The sequence below is a fragment of the Rattus norvegicus genome, chromosome 2 (genome assembly GCF_036323735.1).
Source record: "Rattus norvegicus strain BN/NHsdMcwi chromosome 2, GRCr8, whole genome shotgun sequence".
NCBI classification, from domain to species: Eukaryota; Metazoa; Chordata; class Mammalia; order Rodentia; family Muridae; genus Rattus; species Rattus norvegicus.
This window is the reverse complement of record NC_086020.1, coordinates 159,827,396-159,848,576: the sequence shown is the minus strand read 5'-3', so window position 1 is coordinate 159,848,576 and position 21,181 is coordinate 159,827,396. Positions and strand designations below refer to the sequence as shown.

The window sequence follows — 21,181 nt, the reverse complement described above, 5'->3', positions numbered from 1 at the left end:
TAGGTGTGCTGTCAAGCTGCTGACATATGCTCTCTCCTGTTTCATTTTGCAGACACTCAGAGCTATGAGTTTTCCTCTTAATACTGCTTTCTTTTTGTCCCACAAGTTTGGGAATGTTGTATCTTCATTTTCATTAAACTCTAAGAAGTCTTTAATTTCTTTCTTTACTTCTTCCTTGACAAAGTTGTCATTGAGTAGAGCATTGTTCAACTTCCATGCATATGTGGACTGTCTGCCATTATTGTGGTTATTGTAGACCAGTCTTAGTGCATGGTGATCTGACAGGATGCATAGGATTATTTCTATCTTCCTGTATCTGTTGAGGCCTGTTTTGTGACCAATTATATGGTCAATTTTGGAGAAGTTCCATAAGGTCCTGAGAAGAAGCTATATCCTTTTGTTTTTAGCATGGAATGTTCCATAAATATCTCTTAAATCCCTTTGGTTCATAACTTCTGTTAGTTTCTCTATGTATCTGTTTAATTTCTGTTTCCATGATCTGTCCAGTGATGAGTTGAAATCTCCTACTATTTCATGTGAGGTGCAATGTGTGCTTTGATCTTTACTAAGGTTTCTTTTAAGAATGTAGATGCCCTTGTATTTGATGCATAGATATTTAGGATTGAGAGTTCATCTTGGTGGATTTTTCCTTTGATGAATGTGAAGTGTCCTTCCTTATCTTTTTAATGACTTTTGGTTGAAAGTAATTTAATTGATATTAGAATGGCAACTCCAGCTTGTTTATTCAGGCCATTTGCTTGGAAAGTTGTTTTCCAGTCTTTACTCTGAGGTAGTGTCTGTTTTTGTCTCTGAAGTGTGTTTCCTGCATGCAGCAAAATGTTGGATCCTCTTTAGGTATCCAGTCTGTTAGTCTATGTCTTTTTCTTGGGAAATTGAGTCCATTGATGTTGAGAGGTATTAAGGAGTAGTGACTGTTGCTTCCTGTTATTTTCATTGTTAAAAGTGAAATTATGTCTGTTTGTCTCTCTTTTGGCTTCATTGCAAGGAAATTATATTCTTGCTTTCTGTACGGTGTAGTTATTTTTAAAACTATTTCGTAAATATGTTCTTAAAAATTACTCATCATGCAGATCCCTCTGAACCATGGTATCAAACTTTGATTATTGTTTTCAAGTAATGTATTCTACCTAGAACAGTTGATAGGACCCTACACCCTGAAGAGTGTTATGTTGATACAGCATGAAAATGTGTAACTGATCTCATGAATCACTTTCATAATAACTCCTAGTTTTAAAAATTATTTTACATTTCTCTTAACATTTAAAAAATACCATTGTTTTGGTGATGGTTCCTATTTCTATTACAAAACACCATGACAAAAGCAAGTTGGAGAGGAACCTTCACATTGTAGCTCATCCTTGAAGGTATTTAAAACAAGATCACAAGCAGGGGTGAAACCTGGAAGAAGGAGCTGATGCAAGAAACCATGGAGTGGTACTGCTTACTTGCTTGCTCCTCATCGCTTCCTCAGCCTGGTTTCTTATAGAACCCAGTTTCTTATAAAACCAGCCCAGTTATGGCAAGGCCAACAATAGGTTGGACTATCCCCCATCAATCACTAATTAAGAAAATGTTCTACAGGCTTGCCTACAGCCCGGTCTTTTGGAAGCACTTTCTCCAAAGGGGTCCCCTCCTCTTGATCCTAACCTCTGCCGAGTTGACATAAACTTAGCCACCACATCTGTATTTTCTTATCAGTTAAAGACTAATATGTCTCAACTTAAGGTTATAGTGGTTGAAATGAACATTCTTATTTAGTAAGCTGGTGAGTTTTAAATCTTAATGTATGTATCTGTGCCTGCTTGTCTGCGTGTGCACAATATTCTTGCAGTACCCATAGAAAACAGAAGAGTTTGTAGTATTCCTGGCAATGGAATCATAGAAAGTTTTGATTCATGAGATTTCACTAATGGTAACCAAATATGGATAGTGAGTGTTTTTAACACTAATCAATATATACAACACTGCAAGCTGAACATTCTTCAGACACATTTAAGTCTTTAGTTTTAATGAGAATATCATATAGTTTAAAATTTGCAGATGCTATATCCTTCAACAATAAAATAATATCATAGACTGATATTATATTTTAAAGTGTATAAGATTTGACTTTATTTGTATAAGTGTACTTATACTGAAGAATGTAAATATAAAAATTATGCTAATACGGAACTAAAAACTTAGATTAAATGTGTTCATTTTAAGTTATACATTGATTACAAAATAATTTTTAATTCTATACAACCAACCTTTTACTTTGCAGCCGAAAGAATCCTCTAGGCCTCATTGTTGCATTAGATGATAATCAGGCAGCAAAAGGAGAATTATTCTGGGATGATGGCGAATCTAAAGGCAAGTTTCAATGTAGTGTATGCTTGATTGCCCATTATGATAACAGTATTTTAGCTTAATTCATACAAGTTACATTCATAATGATTTTTATATTACTTAATATATAATTTTGATTGCTTATTTGATTAACATATCATATGAATGGTGTGTTTTGAAATATCTTTGACAAATGCACGTGATTTTAATGAAAATTATTATTTTAATTTGTTATACCCTGTCAAAATTTCAAGTGTCTGGATTGTATCAAGTTTTCAAATGTCTTGGAAAATTCATTGCAATATTTAAATATAAAATTTTATTAATGAAAGCAAAAGGACCAAATCAATACTCTCAGCTGTAGTTAATGTCAGTGTCAAATTATTTGAACAAAAGAAATTCTGAGATGGCTCATAGGTTGAGAGCACTGACTGTTCTTCCAGAGGTCCTGAGTTCAATTCCCAGCAACCACATGGTCACTAACAACCATTTATAATGAGTTCTGGTGACCTCTTCTGGTGCTCAGGTAGAACACTGTGTACCTTATGAATAAATAAATCTTAAAAAAAGAAAGAAAGAAAGAAAGAAAGAGAAAGAAAGAAAGAAGAAATTCTTTTTCCATTATTTAAAATCTTTTACTCTATACTTTGAGAACTTAGGACAACCAAAACCAAGCTAATTTATTAGTAAAATAGCCATGAGATATTTTATTATGCTATGTAAATCATGCATATTAACTTTATATTTTAGATTAATGAACCATTTAAATTTTTCTTAACATGTTTAATTTATTTATTTTAATATGGTGCTCTTAGGTAGTAATAGTTTTTATATGTCTACAAATGTTATCATATAGTTTCTATTTGAACTCAGTATTTTTAAACTTCCTTAAACTTTATTATGTTTATTTTTCTTCAAAATTTGGTGCTCCCCTTCAGTTACCCTATAAAGATGGCTTTGGAATGTTTTAGTGCACATATGACACAAATCTCATTGTTTTGTTGCATTTCTGTCACTAAGTAGTAGTTTCGTTATAGGTTAAATTTCGTTTAAGTATACCTTTATATTCCTTCCCTTTCCAAAACTAAAAAATGATAGAGACATGAAATGGGACTTACTCTATCATTTCTTCATAGAAAAAATACATAATTTCATAGGTAGAACCTATGCATTAGTATTGCAAGAAATAACATATTGTTTTCTTGTGAGTGCTTTCTTAGTGGAGACAAGGTTCCATATGTCACAGATTGTGCAAAATTCTGACTTTCCTGTTTCTGCCTCTACAAAACAGGATTATATACTTGGGTAAATACACCCGACTGAATTTCTAGACTATTTTTCTATTTATGGAAAGCTTAAACCAGAAAATAGATTTACTATCTCTGTTAACAGTGAAATAAAATATGAAAATTACTATCTTATTATTTAAAACATACATCGCTGTATAATTTTGATATTATAAATATAATTATAATATGCAATTATATTACTTCTCCTTTTGTCTTCCTCCCATGTATCCATCTTTTTCTCTTTCTAATTCATGATGTTGTTTATCATTGATTTTTGGTATATATATATATATATATATATATATATATATATACACACACAGAGATTTCTGTATGTGCATATCTTCTGCTCCTTATGTATAATCTTACTTGTACATATATATTTTCAGGGTTGACCATTTGATACAGGATACCAATTACTGTGCTCTTCCCTGGAGAAGTCTTTCTCCCACTCTCAGCATTCCTTAGCTGACTGTGGTTGTTTGTGTAAGGTTGAGGCTTCAGGAACATTTCCCCATATACATTATATATCATACAATATATTTTAATTATATCTTTTAATAGTTGGTTTTGTTTCCTCAGAGGAAATGATGAGACGAAAGTCTTATCCAAGCTGTGTGTTCACTCAGCTTGGGCTCAGCTCTGAACATTTCTCTGTATTAACCATCCCTAGGTCCATGACTGTAAATGCCTAGGCTCCATTCCTTCTAATCTTCCAAGCTGACTAATGCACTCCAGCTTCTTTGGATTTCAGACTGAATTGATCTGCTTGGCCTCATACTAACTTTGGATATATGTTCTAATGTTCCAGCTCCTCCTTTTCTGGCTCATCTGTCTTTACCTGCACCTAACTTGCTATCTTTGCAACCTGTCTTTGTAAAACTGTCCTTCACCAAAGTTCCACAACACAAATAGCATCCTGATCTTAAGTAGCCTCTGTTTCTTGTGCTGTTTTTGTGTGAGTTGAAAATATTCTATTCCTGACTCATTCTGTTAAATCTCTGATTCTTCATTTTGTCTGCTCTTCAATTAGGTGTCACTTTCAAACATGGCAACTGCCTTCTACAGACTAAATTTACATTCATTTCTAGGGTTTCAAAGTGTGTACTAAGGCCTGTCTGTATTCCAGTCAGATTCTATTGTAATCCAAGGAGTGTCTGCATTCTGACTGGATCACATAGACCAATGGTCATTGGATGTGCTCTCTTTACAGAGCAGCCATGTTGCTGGATTAAAATTCCTCTATACCATCGTTTACACACTGTGTCCTTTCAAATCCCCTTGGAGCTAATTTTTCTACCTAAAACTTCTTTTTTTCTTAATACTTATCAGAAACATAAAAGTATAAATTGTTTGTTTGTAGCTATTCTTTATTATAATTTTAAAATAATAAGTATTTTCATATTGTAAAATACAAAAAGTCAATTAATTTTTATCTGATAACTATTTATTTTTCAATTTCAGATTCCATAGAAAAGAAAATGTATATATTATACACGTTTTCAGTCTCAAATGTAAGCATTTTGTGGAAAATTTTTTTGTGAATATCTACTTTATTATTTATTATAGACTATTTCTTAGAAGGAATTAAATTTCCCTCTAGTTTTCAATAACATTAAAAGGGATAACTTGTTGAATTAGTTTTGAAATTTAAATTATCTCATTATGAGCAAACAAAAATATTTTATTAACTAAATTAGATTAAATTTATGATGAAATTTGTGCATGGTATCTTTCTGTTTTAAAGTCTACTGTAACAACATCCTAAGGAAGATAATTTCTATGTATTAAATGTGTTTTAATTTTTAAAAATATTGAATAAGAATTTTTCAGAGAAGTTAGAATTCCTTATTGTTTTTAACAATACTGAGTTATCATTGATCAATAAAAGGAAAAGAATAAGAGATATTATGTTTGACTGACGTTATATGTGATTTCATCAATAATTCTAAAAATAAGGTTTTATGACATATACAAACAAAATTATTTGCACTGTGACAGCTAGTGAGATGGGAAACCGGATGGCTCCTTCATTGACTTCTCCCTTATTCCTCTCATCGATCTGATTACTACCAAAACTCAAATCTGACATTTTATCCTGTTTCTTCTCAGAATGAATTGGTTCTAAACTGCACGCATTCATCATATGCAGAGGGAACTTCCCTTGCATTTAAAACAATCAAAGTCCTTGGGCTGGGAGAGGATGTCAGGAGCATTACAGTGGGTGAAAATGACCAGCAAATGGCTACTCATACTAACTTCACTTTTGATTCTACCAATAAGGTAAACCGACCACGTTAAAATGTCCGATATGCTTCTTTATGTTCTCTAACGTTTATTTTGGAGTTCTAAATACACATTTTTTCTTTACTTTTCTGTTCCTCAAAAAAATATACCAAAGTAATAAATACTTCTGAAAATTTTGTTTGCTAGATTTTAACATAGTTTTAAATCAAGTTTAAAATATCACTAATTTAAACAAGTAATCTTTATTATTATATTTTGTAGATTCTGTCAATTACAGCTCTCAACTTCAACCTTGGCAAAAGCTTCATAGTTAGATGGTCCCAAACCTTCTCAGACAACGAGAAATTCACCTGTTACCCAGATGTAGGCACAGTGACAGAGGAAACATGCAAACAGAGAGGCTGCTTATGGCAACCGGTAATCAAGTTTTTCTTGTGAATACATATGTGATTTTCATATAATCATATCAGTGAGACATTTACATGTCAATTTTAAGTTCAACAATATAGAAATTATAACCATTTATGAACCATTTGTTATTTGATGCCTGCATGTCTAACAGACAATCAACCTTTAGATGAATTATTTCTTTAAAGACATTGTGTAGGAGAAGACAGACAAGGTGACCAGATACATCACTGTTCAAGCAAAAATGGATATTTTTTCCTTACAAAATAGCACTTTGTTTTACTTATAGTGTACAATTATTATAAAACTTGGACCTGTGCAACTAAGGGATGCTTTAGTTGTGTTGGACAGCAGTGAAAAAAAAAACAAATTTTTTGCAGATTTTCAGACAGGATGGACAGTGGAGATTCACTATGGTCGCAACATTGGTTTTGTTGTGAATTTAGGAAGAATGAGTGATCAGCATGGTGCTCTATTGCCCGAGTCACAAACACGTGCACTGCAGAGGTAGAATGCAAATTATTTTTAACAGCACTGAGAACTATATATTGAGAATAACAATGCTAATAAGGGTTCAAGCATTAATGTCAAGTGACAATGCGGAAAAATGCTAGCTTGATAAGAAAGGAAAGAAAAAGAGAATAGCAAGATAGCACTGAATGGTGTGGTTAATCCAGCTGTATTCAGACTGTATATAAATCACATTGTTGATTCTGATAAGAAAGCAAACATAAAAAATACCTTCGGGAGGAAATATAGGAAGAAATCACTGATATTATTAGGAAAAGTAGATCCTTCGTAGACCTTTGGATACATTGATGACTCTTCTAATTCTTCCAGGTAGTTAACAGTCTTCATATTTATACTTAAGCTGACATCATTTTTCTTGAATCCTAAACTTCCTACATCATCTAAAATCATTTGAAAACTTACTATGCAAAACACTCATACTACTACTCTTAAAGTTACAGCAACTTATTTACTTGTAAAACATACAAGTTTATTGAGACATAGGCAGCTTGTGCTAAAACAAAACTTTTATACAACATATTTTATATTTAGATAGCTAGAAATTTCTTGGGAAACACTAATTTTTTCTTTTGAATACATAATGGATTTTAAAGCTGTTTTCCTGAATTATTTTTTTCACTTTCTAAAAATTTTTGCCAGTATGTATATCTGAGAGCCACATGTATGCAGTCTTGTCAAGACTAAAAATAAATGTTGGCAGCTAAGGAACTGGAATTTCAAAAGGCCATGAGCTGCCCTGTTGGTACTGGTAATCAAACCTAAGTGTTCCAGAAGAGAAGTTAGTAGTCTTAACTACCTAACTTCCATGCCTACCTAAACTACTAATACTAGAATAGAGTTACTCAGGAAAAAGTCAATTCTGATTGGAACTATTAACAAAAAAAATGAAGTGAAATTAAAATAAAATAGCTCTGATAGCATCATAAAGTAGAAGTGTCTAAAGGTGACAATTATATAAGCTGCATTATGAATGACAATTATAGTGTTCACATTAGAGATGGATTGCTTTAATCTGAGACTCTCTGCGCCTAAAATCTGAGTTGATTAAGCAAAACAGGATTTTATTCTTTTAAACAGAAACTTGAGGTTGATTTCCAGCATTTTAATGTCAGCAGTGTCCAACTTTACCATATGGTTGTGCTTTCACAGTTCATCACAATTATTGGTGTTGTATTTGCAAGTTACGTACTACAAGGAAGAGGGTAGAAAAGCATCATCTTGGTGTAATTAGTTTGTATCTCCTTTTCAGGAGATTTAGAGTTTATACAATATCTGAAAAATAGACTGAAATATGTATTGCTTCTTCAAAAGCTATAATCAATTAATAACTATGGAAATTTGATAGGAAAGGCTGTGGTAAGCTATCTCATGGTTAATGCCAAAGTTACCAACTTATCTTTGGGTACTATCTTCTACTTTGTCAAAGAGCAGACAAAAATATCTTTGTTAAGATTTCCTACTTTAAATCCAGGTAGGAATCCAATCTACAGCTTTAAACATGAGCCATAAAATAGACTATATTAGTACTATTACAAATAGAGGAAAATAAACTACAACTACATATTTTAAAGTCATTTTCAGACAGAGAAAACAGTGGTATTTTATAACACAAAATAAAATACAGGCAAAATTCATTTGCATATTTTTGTCAAAGCAACACAATTAATTTTTATTATTTTGCATTGATGAATAATATTTGACGTTTTGTCTCTACTGTTCTAAGACTAGATTCAGTATGCCAATATGTGATATAAAAATGTAGAACATATATCAAACAAATAATATTTTTTGTTATGTGTCACAAAAACTGTTACTAAGCTTAATTAAGGTCTCTCTGTTTGATTTAAATTCATGCCTATGATGCTTATGCTTTTTATGTTGAACATGTATCGTTTTTAGGTTAGTGGACTCTCCAATGTGCCTCCATGCTACTTTCCTCCAGAACACAATCCCTATACGTTAACTTCAATTCAACCTTTGCCCACGGGCATAACAGCAGAACTCCAGTTGAATCCTGCAAATGCTAGAATCAAGCTTCCATCTAATCCCATCTCCACTCTCCGTGTGGAAGTAAAATATCACAAAAATGACATGCTACAGTTTAAAGTAAGTTGAATATAGGCTTTCTTAGGAGAAAGAGTTAAAGAATTTAATATTCGACTTGATTGCATTGGAGTCTTGTGTTCATATTTTTGCTTGTTTTTTTAGTTTTTGCATTGTTGTTGTTTTATTCATATGGAATGCTAGATAAAACGTGGCTATATAGAAATGGATAATCTTAAGTACTCCTCTGGGAAAGATTATAAAACATGTGCTCTGTTAGCAGTAAGTATAAACACTGTGTATTGGCACTGTTTCTTTGCAACAGATTTATGATGCTCAGCATAAGAGATATGAAGTTCCTGTACCACTAAATATTCCAGACACCCCTACCAGTTCTAATGAAAGACTCTATGATGTAGAAATCAAGGAAAATCCTTTTGGCATCCAGGTTCGAAGAAGAAGCAGTGGAAAGCTTATGTAAGTGATTAATTTCATATGAGAGGAACATTTTTAGTTTAAAGGGGTTTTATTCTAACATTTCGTTGTATGAATTATTTTCACAATTTAAAATTTTTCAAGCAACATATTCATAAGGACTATACAAAGAACAAATCCAAAATTTTAGTTTACTCCATAGGTATGATTACTTTTTGTAGGGGCTGATTTGATGTTAACGTCCTGTTCCTCAACTGGTTCTTGATCTGTCAGTAACGAAATCCATGTGCTAATTACTGGGCTGAAGGGACAGGCAGTACTACTGGGTCCCTGGAGGCAGGCAGGAATATGCAAGCAAGGGAAACAGAGTTCACCATGCTTTGGAGAGAGAACTAAGAGCCATGTGAGATCTCAAAATAGAGTGGCCACACAGGCCACTCCTATAGGCTGGCGGTCAGGTGAGTTTAGCAACTGACATTTAGGGCAGGTGGAAGAAGCAGAGAGAAGACCATTATTAAGGGTGCACTTTCCTTGGTGGGAGTTAGTAATGCCTAGCAATAAGCAACAGTGTCCAAAGGCAATTCAAAAAGAACCACTGTGTGTGTGTGTGTGTGTCTTTTATCCAAGGAGTCAAGGGAAGCCAGGAGAGTACTGACAGCATAGCCGCCATCCCACAGCAAAGGAAGGTCGAGCTGATCTACACATAACAACTTTTGTTAATAAATATTAATTTTAATAGTATAATAATATAAAAGATCATAGCAGATTCACCTAATATACATGGCATGTGATGGTACAATAAGTAATTTAGACTGCGCTCTGGAACTGGGTAATAAAAACTGTTGAGATATTTGTGAAACCTGGAACCTGATAGATGTTGATGAAAATAAATTGAGAAAAATATACGTTAGGTTTATGATGTATGAATCTATTAAAATATCACTCTCCTCATGTTTACCAATTGCACCAAGTTGGAATGCATTTTTATTTAAGCTCACCATGTCTTCTTTTAAATGATGTCAGGATGTTGCTGGCAGTTATGGGCAGTCTTGATGCAAATAAAGAGAATTCTAACTACCCTGGCTTAGTAAGATATTATTGCAGAACACTTTTAGTATGAAGTGTTGACAAATAAAATCATCTATGAAACACACTGGGGAGCTGATAAATACTTCTATATTGCAATATTTTTAGAAATTACATAGAAGCTTTGGCTGTATCTCAGACTTTTCATAACATCAATATTTCTTCTTTCTTTTTCTCCTTTTTAAAAATTTTCTCACAAATAGTTACAGTGACAGTCCATTCTCTTTAAACATCTTTTCCTACATGCCTTGTATTACAAATACAAAATACAGTAAGAAAACGGCTGAATGTAGTAACTGGGAAAACTTACCATTGAAATAACCATTATGATTAGAGCTCCTGATAAGCTTTATTTTTAAAGTTACAGAAATAAAGACAATGATTTTTCCCACAGGATAGATAAAAATAGATGAAATTTATCTTTAAGATATGAATCAAGAAATTAATATAATTTTGATCAGTTATATGATACATTGGACTAAACTATAATTATATTCTCCTCTTATATCTTGAATAATAAATACTACACAAAATATATTTTAATTATTAAGTAATTAAATTAGTCAAAAGAAAAGTATGACAATAATTAACTATATTCACTTGATACCTAGTTATAATTAGGATCACAAGAAAAATTAATTCCTCTGGTTAGCAATGTTACAGTGTGTATGCGTATAGAAAATGCATTTATTTGCTTTCAGGACAATAAAAGTAACTATAGTCATTACTTTTTAATTTTAAACATAATTACAGAGATAGACTTGTTTGTTTCCTTCTGTTTTCAGCTGGGATTCTAGTCTGCCTGGATTTGCCTTCAATGATCAGTTTATCCAGATATCTACACGTCTGCCATCAAATTATTTATATGGTTTCGGGGAAGTGGAACACACGGCATTCAAGCGCGATTTGAATTGGCACACTTGGGGAATGTTCACAAGAGATCAACCTCCTGGAGTACGTACAGTTTGTGGCTACCAAATAAGGCAGCTAAGATAGTGATGCTGACCTAGTTCACTTCTAGCAGGCTGGTAACTCAAGCCTGAAACACTTGATCTAAAGAGGAATAGAGACTTGCTGTACTGATGGAGTGGTTTTCTGAAAAACAAAATACTATCGGAAATTATAGAAAAAGGTAGAAAATAAACATTCTGTGAGAATTTTTGAAACCATGTTGAACAATTTTTTTTTTTTAAATTTTAGTTCTAAGATTGTATTTTTAATTTTGGGAAATATATTTAATTGTAATTCATTTATTTGTTTTTTGAAACCACCGAGTCCAATATGTTTCCCACATACACATGGGCAGAGTTTACCCAGCAGAGCCTGGAAAACCTAGCAGTAGCCATTGTAAAGGGTGATTCTCTCCTTCCTAGCAGTCTTTACTCCCAGCTAAAGGTGGGGCGTTCTGGCTCTCCTTTCTAATTCCTAATCATATCATTTGCAGGTTAATGCAGCTGCTCTGAGGTTATGTGTACAGCAATAATGGTACATAGAAAAGATAGCATTTTACAGAACTCTTGGCCAGCCCTTGAGTCCTTTGTGTCCCCTCTTTTGAAATGTAATCTGGTACAGAAAATTGATATAGAGGTAGACATGTCCTAATTTTGATAGAGTAGTCACAGGTGATTATAATCACCACTTCGAACAGTGGTACTTTTGCGCATTAAAAATGGCCACGTTCTACCAAACTTTGGTCATAAGTTTCTATGACCAAAGTTGGTAGCAGCTCAAATCTATGTAGATAAACTTAAATTTGAAAAGCAATATAAAAACATGACCATTTACTAGAGCAACATCAACAGGTTCTCTGCTAGAGCCTATTATTTCCCTGGCCATGTTTTTTTTTTTTTTTTTTTTTCAGTTAGGTTTATAGCATTATGTCTGAAACCTTCCTGTTGGCTCATCTCAATTCCAATCAGGACAGCAGTTGGCTACTTCCATAAACTATGTACCACTATTGCTCAGTGTCTACATCTTCTCAGGTATTCATTAGTATATCACGTAGGTAACAGCATTGGTCAAGTGAGACCTTTGATGCCTTTTCTACCCGCAGGAGCCTGCATAGCAGCTCCCTAGCACTTATGCGTTATATAGCAGAATATATGCAAAGGCTATATCAAAATTATGTCCGAAGAACTCTCCATTATTAATATAGCCACTATTAGATTAACATGAGCTTGATATACAATTGATTTCTAAATAGCTTCTTAGATTTAGCAGCCACATAGAACAAAACTATTTATATTATTCTTGGAGATAACTGCTGTGATATATATATATATACATATATATCATATATATATATATATATATATTTCATTGTTAGAGATTGGATGCCATGCCTCTATATTCCACAGATAAAACTGTTCATTTTATGTGTTCAAACTACTACTTATATCCTTAACAATATCGGCATGTATTCTGATACTTCCCAGAGTTCTGTTTTGATATGAGAACACATTTCTTGAATACCTAATACATTGAAAATAAATACTATTAATTGTCACCATTTCAAATATATTGTGAATAAAGATGTTTTAAAAACAGGCTCAGCATCAGTTTTACTTGCAGTTACTACTTGAAGTATATATATATATATATGTATATATATATATATATATTCAGTAACATAAAGTGATATTGCATTTATTTTTTGTGATAATATGCCCAATCAATGCTATCTTTATCATACTGAAAATGTATCAGCATCTATTCAAAAAATGGTATATCAAAATTATTTCAAAAGAACTCTTTAATATTAATATAGCTACTATTTGATTAATTTGACCTTCATTTCACATGCTAATATATTACTAAAATTTGAGTTTGAAAATAGAAATTGCATTCTGAATATGGATGTCTATTTTTAGAAACTTTATTTTGTTATCAGTTTGATTGCTTACATCACTATGTTTATTTTTGGGACATTTTATTTTAGGAATAGTGATTACTTACAAATAAGGTGAGATACCTAACTTTCTCCAAGAAACAATTACTCTAACCTCAGGGTTGCTTGTCAGTTACCTTCATATAGTTTATGAATGTTACATACTTTCTTATTTAATTGCATGCTCTATAAAAGTATCAGTTCAAATAAAAAGGATATTTAAAAAGTGCATTTGTTTTATTCAAGTATTATTGAATTTGCTAATCAGGAGTACATTAATTTCGAAGCTTAATGTTACTGAATTGAAGCAACATCGATTTAGCTCATACTTTATTCCTCCTAAATATTCTTTATGTTTTCCTAATGTTTCAGTATAAACTTAATTCCTATGGATTTCATCCCTATTATATGGCTTTGGAGAATGAGGGCAATGCTCATGGAGTTCTGTTACTGAACAGCAATGGAATGGGTAAGGTTATTATTTGTTAACTTTCGCATATAAATCCAATATCTCTTGCAGATAAAAACTTAAATCTTGTTTTGGATTTTCAGATGTTACATTCCAGCCAACTCCTGCTCTAACATACCGCACAATTGGTGGAATCTTGGATTTTTACATGTTTTTGGGACCAACACCAGAAATTGCAACAAGACAATATCATGAAGTATGATGCATTTTTACATAAAGAATGATAAAATTTATTTATATTATAAAATATTTCTTTTATCTAACTTACAATATTTTTTAAGGTAATTGGCTTTCCAGTCATGCCACCTTACTGGGCTCTAGGATTCCAATTATGTCGTTATGGATACAGAAATACTTCAGAGATTGAACAACTATATAACGACATGGTGGCTGCTAATATCCCCTATGTATGTATATCAATAACTCATTTTTTCTTGCATACATGTGAATGGCTTAGTCATATGTTTTCTGTAATCTCTATACTTGAAGAATCTGTAGAATGACTTAATATGACAAATTTGAAGGAGTTTGTCATGAGCTGTGTGTATGGAGACCTAAGGTATATAATTGGAATAGATAAGGCTGAATGGCAGGCTTTAAAGAATATGTTCCTTCCACAATGCTCAGGACATCAGATTAATTTATAGTAAAGAATTCTTGTAACACATAAACACACCAGTGTATAAGGCTATCCATGTAAGAGCTCATTTTGCATTTACATAAGTAACTAATTGTGAAGCATTGTTTCTATATCAGAATCTAATATCACTGAATGTGTAATTATCAGAAATAACTCATACATATGCGAATCAATGAACATGAGATTTTCCAGTATTATCCTAGTATGACAGTTAAAATTTACATAAAATTGAATAATTTAGGAGAGGGTCAATTGACAGAAAATGGTTGCCAAGTTATTTGTTTAAGACTCATTTGAAATTTCCAATGGTAAATTTCAAATTTTGTGCTTTGAATATATTTCTAAATATTTAAATGTAAACAATGAATCATTTAACTTATTTCAAAAATCAACTTAAATTATTTAGGTCCAAAACATTTATAATAATTGATAAAATTTTTAGTATTTTGTTTCTTTTGTTATTGTTAGAATTAAATTATCTTGATGTGAATTATGGTTAACATGAGTACAAAAGCATATATATATATATATATATATATATATATATATATATATGTATTTCAGTGCTTAAGAGACCATGTTACCATAATTTCATAGCATTAAAATCCCTTTGTCTCTGTTTTCCATGGAATCGAGTATTGAAATATTTTTTTATTTAGAATGTTTACTTCTCAGATAAAATTATTGTTGAACTATTGGCCAAAACAATCATTCATATAAAATTGTCCTTAGGTTATCTTTCATTCTTTATTAACTTTTTAAAACTTCTTTAATACAGGTCTGACTACTATACAGGTGATATAAGGCACAACCTCCAAAGAGCTCTTTCAAATTGCTATTACTTTCTATTTTAGGATGTTCAGTATACAGACATCAATTATATGGAAAGGCAACTAGACTTCACAATTGGTGAACGATTCAAGACTCTTCCTGAATTTGTTGACCGAATAAGAAAAGATGGAATGAAATATATTGTTATACTGGTCAGTATCAAGTTTTAAATGAATTCTATTACTCGTTTATATTTACTTTTCTAAAATGAGGGTATGAAACACTTTATGAAAAAAAAGACACCTTTAAACTTGGAGCCTGGTGATCGCTACTTCCTCTTCCAGTTTTGTTCTCCTCTGGCGTCTTCAGCACCCATGGTACAAAGGCACACACACACACACACACACACACAAATTTTTAAAAAATTAAACAATTTTCCAAATCTACTCATATTTATTGACTTTTTTCCCATTAATATTTTATCATATTTACTTGGGTTATTCTGAGCTACCTGAGAATAAGGTCTATGTGTAAATACAAAGTCACATGATAGATACTAAAGATGAAATGTGCTTTTTCTTCACCACTTTAGCCATAAATGGCTTCAACTTAGCCAAATGAGAGTAGATACTTTTGTTCCCATATAGCTGCCAGGTGTTCTTTCAAATTTCTTCTGCTTCTGCTGTTTTTCTCACTTAAAATTTAGTTTCCTCGGGGCTGGGGATTTAGCTCAGTGGTAGAGCGCTTGCCTAGGAAGCGCAAGGCCCTGGGTTTGGTCCCCAGCTCCGAAAAAAAGAACAAAAAAAAATTTAGTTTCCTCTGGGATGAATAAAAATAATCATTGCAAAGACAAGTTTATTAATATATTTTATGGAGCAAGCTAGATAACTGAAATAATTTCATCAGGTAAAAACGAAACCAAAAAGCATTTAATAAGCTTGCTTGAGTTCCTAGCTTTTTTTTTCCCTAGCTTTGAGAATTTCTTAGAATATTGTTGTGGCACTGGAGTTTGGCCATTTTTTTCCAATGGGAACAGAAGATTGGGATAACACAAAGGGAGAAAGCTACAGTGTCTCTGATTGGCCACCCTACACACCGGAGATTTGCTCAGTAAATAATTTGTTTTTCTTTTGTATTTTTATTTTAACCTTAGGATCCAGCAATTTCAGGAAATGAAACACAGCCTTACCCTGCCTTTGAACGGGGAATACAGAAAGATGTTTTTGTCAAATGGCCTAACACAAATGACATTTGTTGGGCAAAGGTACTCAATACTGTTAAGTTCGATAATTTTGAAAATGCCGTATTTAAAAATATTTAAGTATTTCAAAACATTCAGAATGAGAGATAAAAATACGCATTTAATAATTAAAATATGATGTGTTCTGTCTAATCTAAATCTCAATTATTAAACACAAATAAGCAATTCACATAAATCCTAAGACCAAATATTTTATCATTAAATTGTATTTTATTAAGTGTTTATATATATATATATATATATATATTATGTTTTATAATGAAACTTGCCATAGTAAAGTGACTGCTCCTGATATCATGCTGTGACAAATACTTATGTATTCTTACTTTTGCAAAGAGCATCTTATTGATAAAAAGAGTAATGATTTGGGTTTGGTTATTTTGTTGGAGAACTAAACCTATCTGATTAATGTGAATAAGGAAAGTTATTCATTGAAACTTACAAACTGTGATAGTGAAATCCAAGTGAATTATGGAAATATCTGGATTTGATTTCCATAAAGTATTTTTAAAGAATAAATAGAATGAGGGGATTAAAAGAATAAAATCTGAGATTGACCTCTAGAGCGAGATCAGACCTTTGCCGGTGTGGGAGGAACAGTACAATCCTGGGCGCATAGTATAACGTGCTGCCAGGAGTAGGAGACTGAAGTTACAGTAGGACAGAGGAAGGTAATGGTTTCCCAGACATGGAAACTGTTTTTCTGTACAAACTTGGGGTTGAAAGAGAGATAAGTCAAACTGCCCATTTTTACCACTTCTGGGCGATAAGGCTTGGGGTCAGGGTTAGTTGTTTTCTCTGACTTCTGTGAATAACACACTTCCTAGAAACTTGGGCTTGTTTTAAGTCCCTTGATTAGGAAGAGTTTTCTTTAATATTCAAGGAAAAATCTGATAACATTTATAATAGAATAAATTTTACAAATTCCTATGTTGACATAATTTATTAAATATTTAATTTTTCCTAATCTTTTGGTCATTGTAGTTGTTGTTGGATACAAGTTATGATATTTTTGAAATAAGCATTGAGTTCAAGAATATTCTGAACACTAGTTAATCAATTCTATCCAACTCATTTTGGTTATACTATATGCTAAAATTCAGGAAATGTAGAGGAAGAAGATAGATATATTTTTGACATTTTTTTTCTCTAGATTTAAAATCATTGTAAAATGAATGGTTAAGGTAAAAGTGTAGGGATTACAGGGACAGAGATTGAAAAATTAAATTTTGCCTCTAAAATCATATTTCTAATTTATGTAGCAATCATACTCAATTCATTTTGAACTATTTATTATTCTATTACTACTTTTTTACAGGTCTGGCCAGATTTACCTAATGTTACAATAGATGAGACTATAACCGAAGATGAAGCTGTTAACGTAAGCCTTGTATTACTAAATTCCAAAAATCAGATTTTAAAATTACATGTGTATAAGCATATACTTGAATTTGAAGATTTTCCTTAAACAGAAGAAGATTAATTTTAAATATTTTCTATAGGGTTATTTTTCATTGTATTTACCTAACTTTTCCTATGTATAAGGCTTTATTAGTTTATAGATGAAGCAATTTTAAGTTTTAAATCACATTTAGGATTTTTATCTTATCAAAATAATATTTTATTTCGTTTTGTCCAATATAACATTATTTTATTGATTATATTATTTATTGAAATAACAAATGTTGTTCCCCTATCTCATCCATCCACATATCCCGTTTGTACGAAAGGGATCCCCTACTCAACTAACCAGTCCCGCCTCACCACCCTAGCATTCCCCTTGTCTGCAGCAACTAGCCTTCATAGGACCAAGGCCCTTGCCTCCCATTGATGCCAGTTAAGGCAATCCCCCGCTACATGTGCAGCTGGAGCCAGGGGTCCCTCCATGTGTACTCATTGATTGGTGTTTTAGTCCTTGTGGGCTCTAGGAGGTCTGGTGGTTGATATTCTTGTTCTTCTTATGGGGTTGCAAACCACTTCAGCTCCTTCAGTCCTTTCCCTAACTCCTCCATTGGAGTCGCCGTGCTCACTCCAAGTGTTGACTTTGAACATCAATATCTGTATTTGTCAGGCTTTGGCAGAGCCTCTCAGAAGACAGCTAGCTATACTAGGCTCCTGTCAGAAAGCTTTTCTTGACATCAGCAACAGTGTCTGGATTCTCTGTCTACAGATGGGATGGATCCCTATATGGGGCAGTCTCTTGGATGGTGTTTCCTTCAGTCTTTGCTCCACTCTTATGAATCTTTTACTTGTGTGGTTAGAGTCATACCAAGATATTTTATATTATTTGTGACTATTGTGAAAGGTGTTGTTTCCCTAATTTCTTTCTCAACCCATTTATCCTTTGAGTAGAGGAATCTACTGATTTATTTGAGTTAAATTTATATCCATCCACTTAGCTCTAGTTGTTTATCAGCTCTAGGAGTTCTCTGGTGAAATTCTTGGGGTCACATAAGTATACTATCATATCATCTACAAATAGTGATACTTTGACTTCCTCCTTTCCAATTTATATCTTGTTTACCTCCTTTTGTAGTCTGATTGTTCTGGTTAGAATTTTGAGTACTATATTGAATAAGTAGGGAGAGAATGGGCAGCCTTGTCTAGTCCCTCATTTTAGTGGGATTGCTCTAACTTTCTCTCCATTTAGTTTGATGTTGGCTACTGGTTGGCTGTATATTGCTTTTATGATGTTTAGGTATGTGCCTTAAATTCCTGATCTTTCCAAGACTTTTATCATGAAGGGGTGTTGAATTTTGTCAAATGCTATCTCAGCGTCTTATGAGATGATCATATGATTTTTTCTTTGAGTTTGTTTATATAGTGGATTACATTGATGGATTTCCTCAACCAATACAAGAATATTAAAATAATCCCATGCATCCTATCAGATCACTAGGGACTAAAGCTGGTCTTCAATAACAAAAACAAAAACAAAAACCAGAAAGCCCACATATACATGGAAGCTGAAAACTTGTCTATTCAATAATAAACTGTTTTTAGAATTTAATGGAAATAGGGGCACAATATGACTAAACTTATAGGATATAATGAAATCAGTGCTAAGAGAAAATTCATAGCTCGGAGTGCCTGCACAAAGAAACTGGAGAGAACACACATTAGCAGCTTAACAGGATGTCTGAAAACCTTAGAATAAAAAAAGAGTCAAATATACTCAAGAGGAGTAGATGGCAGAAAATAATCAAACTTGAGTCTAAAATCAACCGGGTAGAAACAAAGAGACCTATACAAAGAATCAAAAAAGCAGGAGCTGGTTCTCTGGGAAAATAAGAAGATAAGTAAATCCTTAGTCAGACTAAGCAGAGGACTCAGAGAGAGTATGCAAATTAGCAAAATCATAAATAAAAGGGCGTCATCACAAGAGAAACTGAGGAAATTAAAAAAGAATCATCAGATCCTACTACAAAACCCTATAGTCAACAAAACTCAAAGTCTAGCTTAAATGGCTGATTTTCTAGCTAGATATCAGGTACCAAAGTCAAATCAGAATCAGATAAACCATCTAAATAATACCATAACCTCTAAATAAATAGAAGTAGTCATTATAAGACCACCACCCCAAAATAAGCCAAGGATCAGATGGTTTTAGTGCAGAATTCTATCAGGTCTTCAAAGAAGCCTAATACCAATCCTCTTCAAACTGTTCTACAAAACAGAAACAGAAGGGACAACACCCAATTCTCTGAAGCCACAGTTTTTCTGATATGTAAACCACACAAAGTCTGAACAAAGAGAACTTCTGACCAATTTCCGTTATGAATATTGATACAAAAATATTCAATAAAATTTTTGAAAACTGAACCGAAGTACACATCAAAATGATCATTCATCATGATTATGTAGGCTTCATCCCAGGGATGCAGGAATAGTTCAAAATACAGAAATTCATCAAAATGATCTACTATATACAAAATAATGTTAGTGTGCCAAATCTGGAGATGCCTATTTAACATATCAAAGTGCACCTGGCTTTCCAGGCTCTAGCGTGAATCCCTCAGTTACTACTTGTTACAGAACTCTCTGGCTGGCATAACCCACACCCTACGCTGAACTTTTCCAGTGAAGGGACTGGACTGCTTTTTCCACAGCTTCCCTTCCTTATGTAACCTGCTACAATTGCTCCCTGACTGTCTTCTATCTCCCATCTCCTCACCCTTCTCCTCATATAGCTCATGGTCATGTCCACTCCAGTCTCTCCCAGATGTCCCTGCCTCTGGTTATGCTTTCTCATAATCTACAATAAACTTTCTCCTCTACCATGCTTAGAATCAATCCCTGTACTTTCCTTTTTATTTCTTTTTTTATTCACTTGAAATGAGATGTTACTGCAATGATACTCTACTTTTCTTTCCTTTGATTACCGTATATGACTCAGCATAGATTCTATGGTCATAAAAAAGAGAAGTATTTTTATGGTTATCTTGTAGAAAGACACAAGCTATCACAAAAGAGTTTTGGTTTTTTTAACCTGGATCCCCTTCTCCCAGCAAACATTGATTGCCAAAACCTCCTCACTTTGTGGGTTGGGTGATTGTGCACACTTCCTTTCTCCATGTTTGGATTTTATCTGACTTGAGTTTGCACAACCCCTGTGATTTATATATGAAACTGTTCTATTTCGTCAAAAAATGCGTTTAGTCTATGCCTCCTCTGATTCATGGAATTGTGTAGCCTGTTTACATCCTTGTGCTATTCTCTTATCACCCACTTAAGATTGAGAGCTACACTTTCTTCCTCATTGCCC

The 21,181-nt window shown here is 32.9% G+C and overlaps 1 protein-coding gene across 1 annotated transcript in view; it reads left to right on the top strand.

The window, feature by feature from the left end:
* Positions 1 to 21,181, top strand: part of Si (sucrase-isomaltase) — an 80,335-nt gene that overhangs the window by 36,326 nt on the left and 22,828 nt on the right. The window contains exons 22-34 of the mRNA NM_001389226.1: positions 2,285 to 2,373; positions 5,103 to 5,152; positions 5,751 to 5,921; positions 6,147 to 6,302; positions 8,724 to 8,930; positions 9,193 to 9,344; positions 11,174 to 11,342; positions 13,648 to 13,744; positions 13,828 to 13,940; positions 14,026 to 14,151; positions 15,239 to 15,367; positions 16,309 to 16,419; positions 17,735 to 17,797. Of these exons, the coding sequence (NP_001376155.1) occupies positions 2,285 to 2,373; positions 5,103 to 5,152; positions 5,751 to 5,921; positions 6,147 to 6,302; positions 8,724 to 8,930; positions 9,193 to 9,344; positions 11,174 to 11,342; positions 13,648 to 13,744; positions 13,828 to 13,940; positions 14,026 to 14,151; positions 15,239 to 15,367; positions 16,309 to 16,419; positions 17,735 to 17,797 (1,633 nt within the window). The remainder of the gene's footprint in view (positions 1 to 2,284; positions 2,374 to 5,102; positions 5,153 to 5,750; positions 5,922 to 6,146; positions 6,303 to 8,723; positions 8,931 to 9,192; positions 9,345 to 11,173; positions 11,343 to 13,647; positions 13,745 to 13,827; positions 13,941 to 14,025; positions 14,152 to 15,238; positions 15,368 to 16,308; positions 16,420 to 17,734; positions 17,798 to 21,181) is intronic.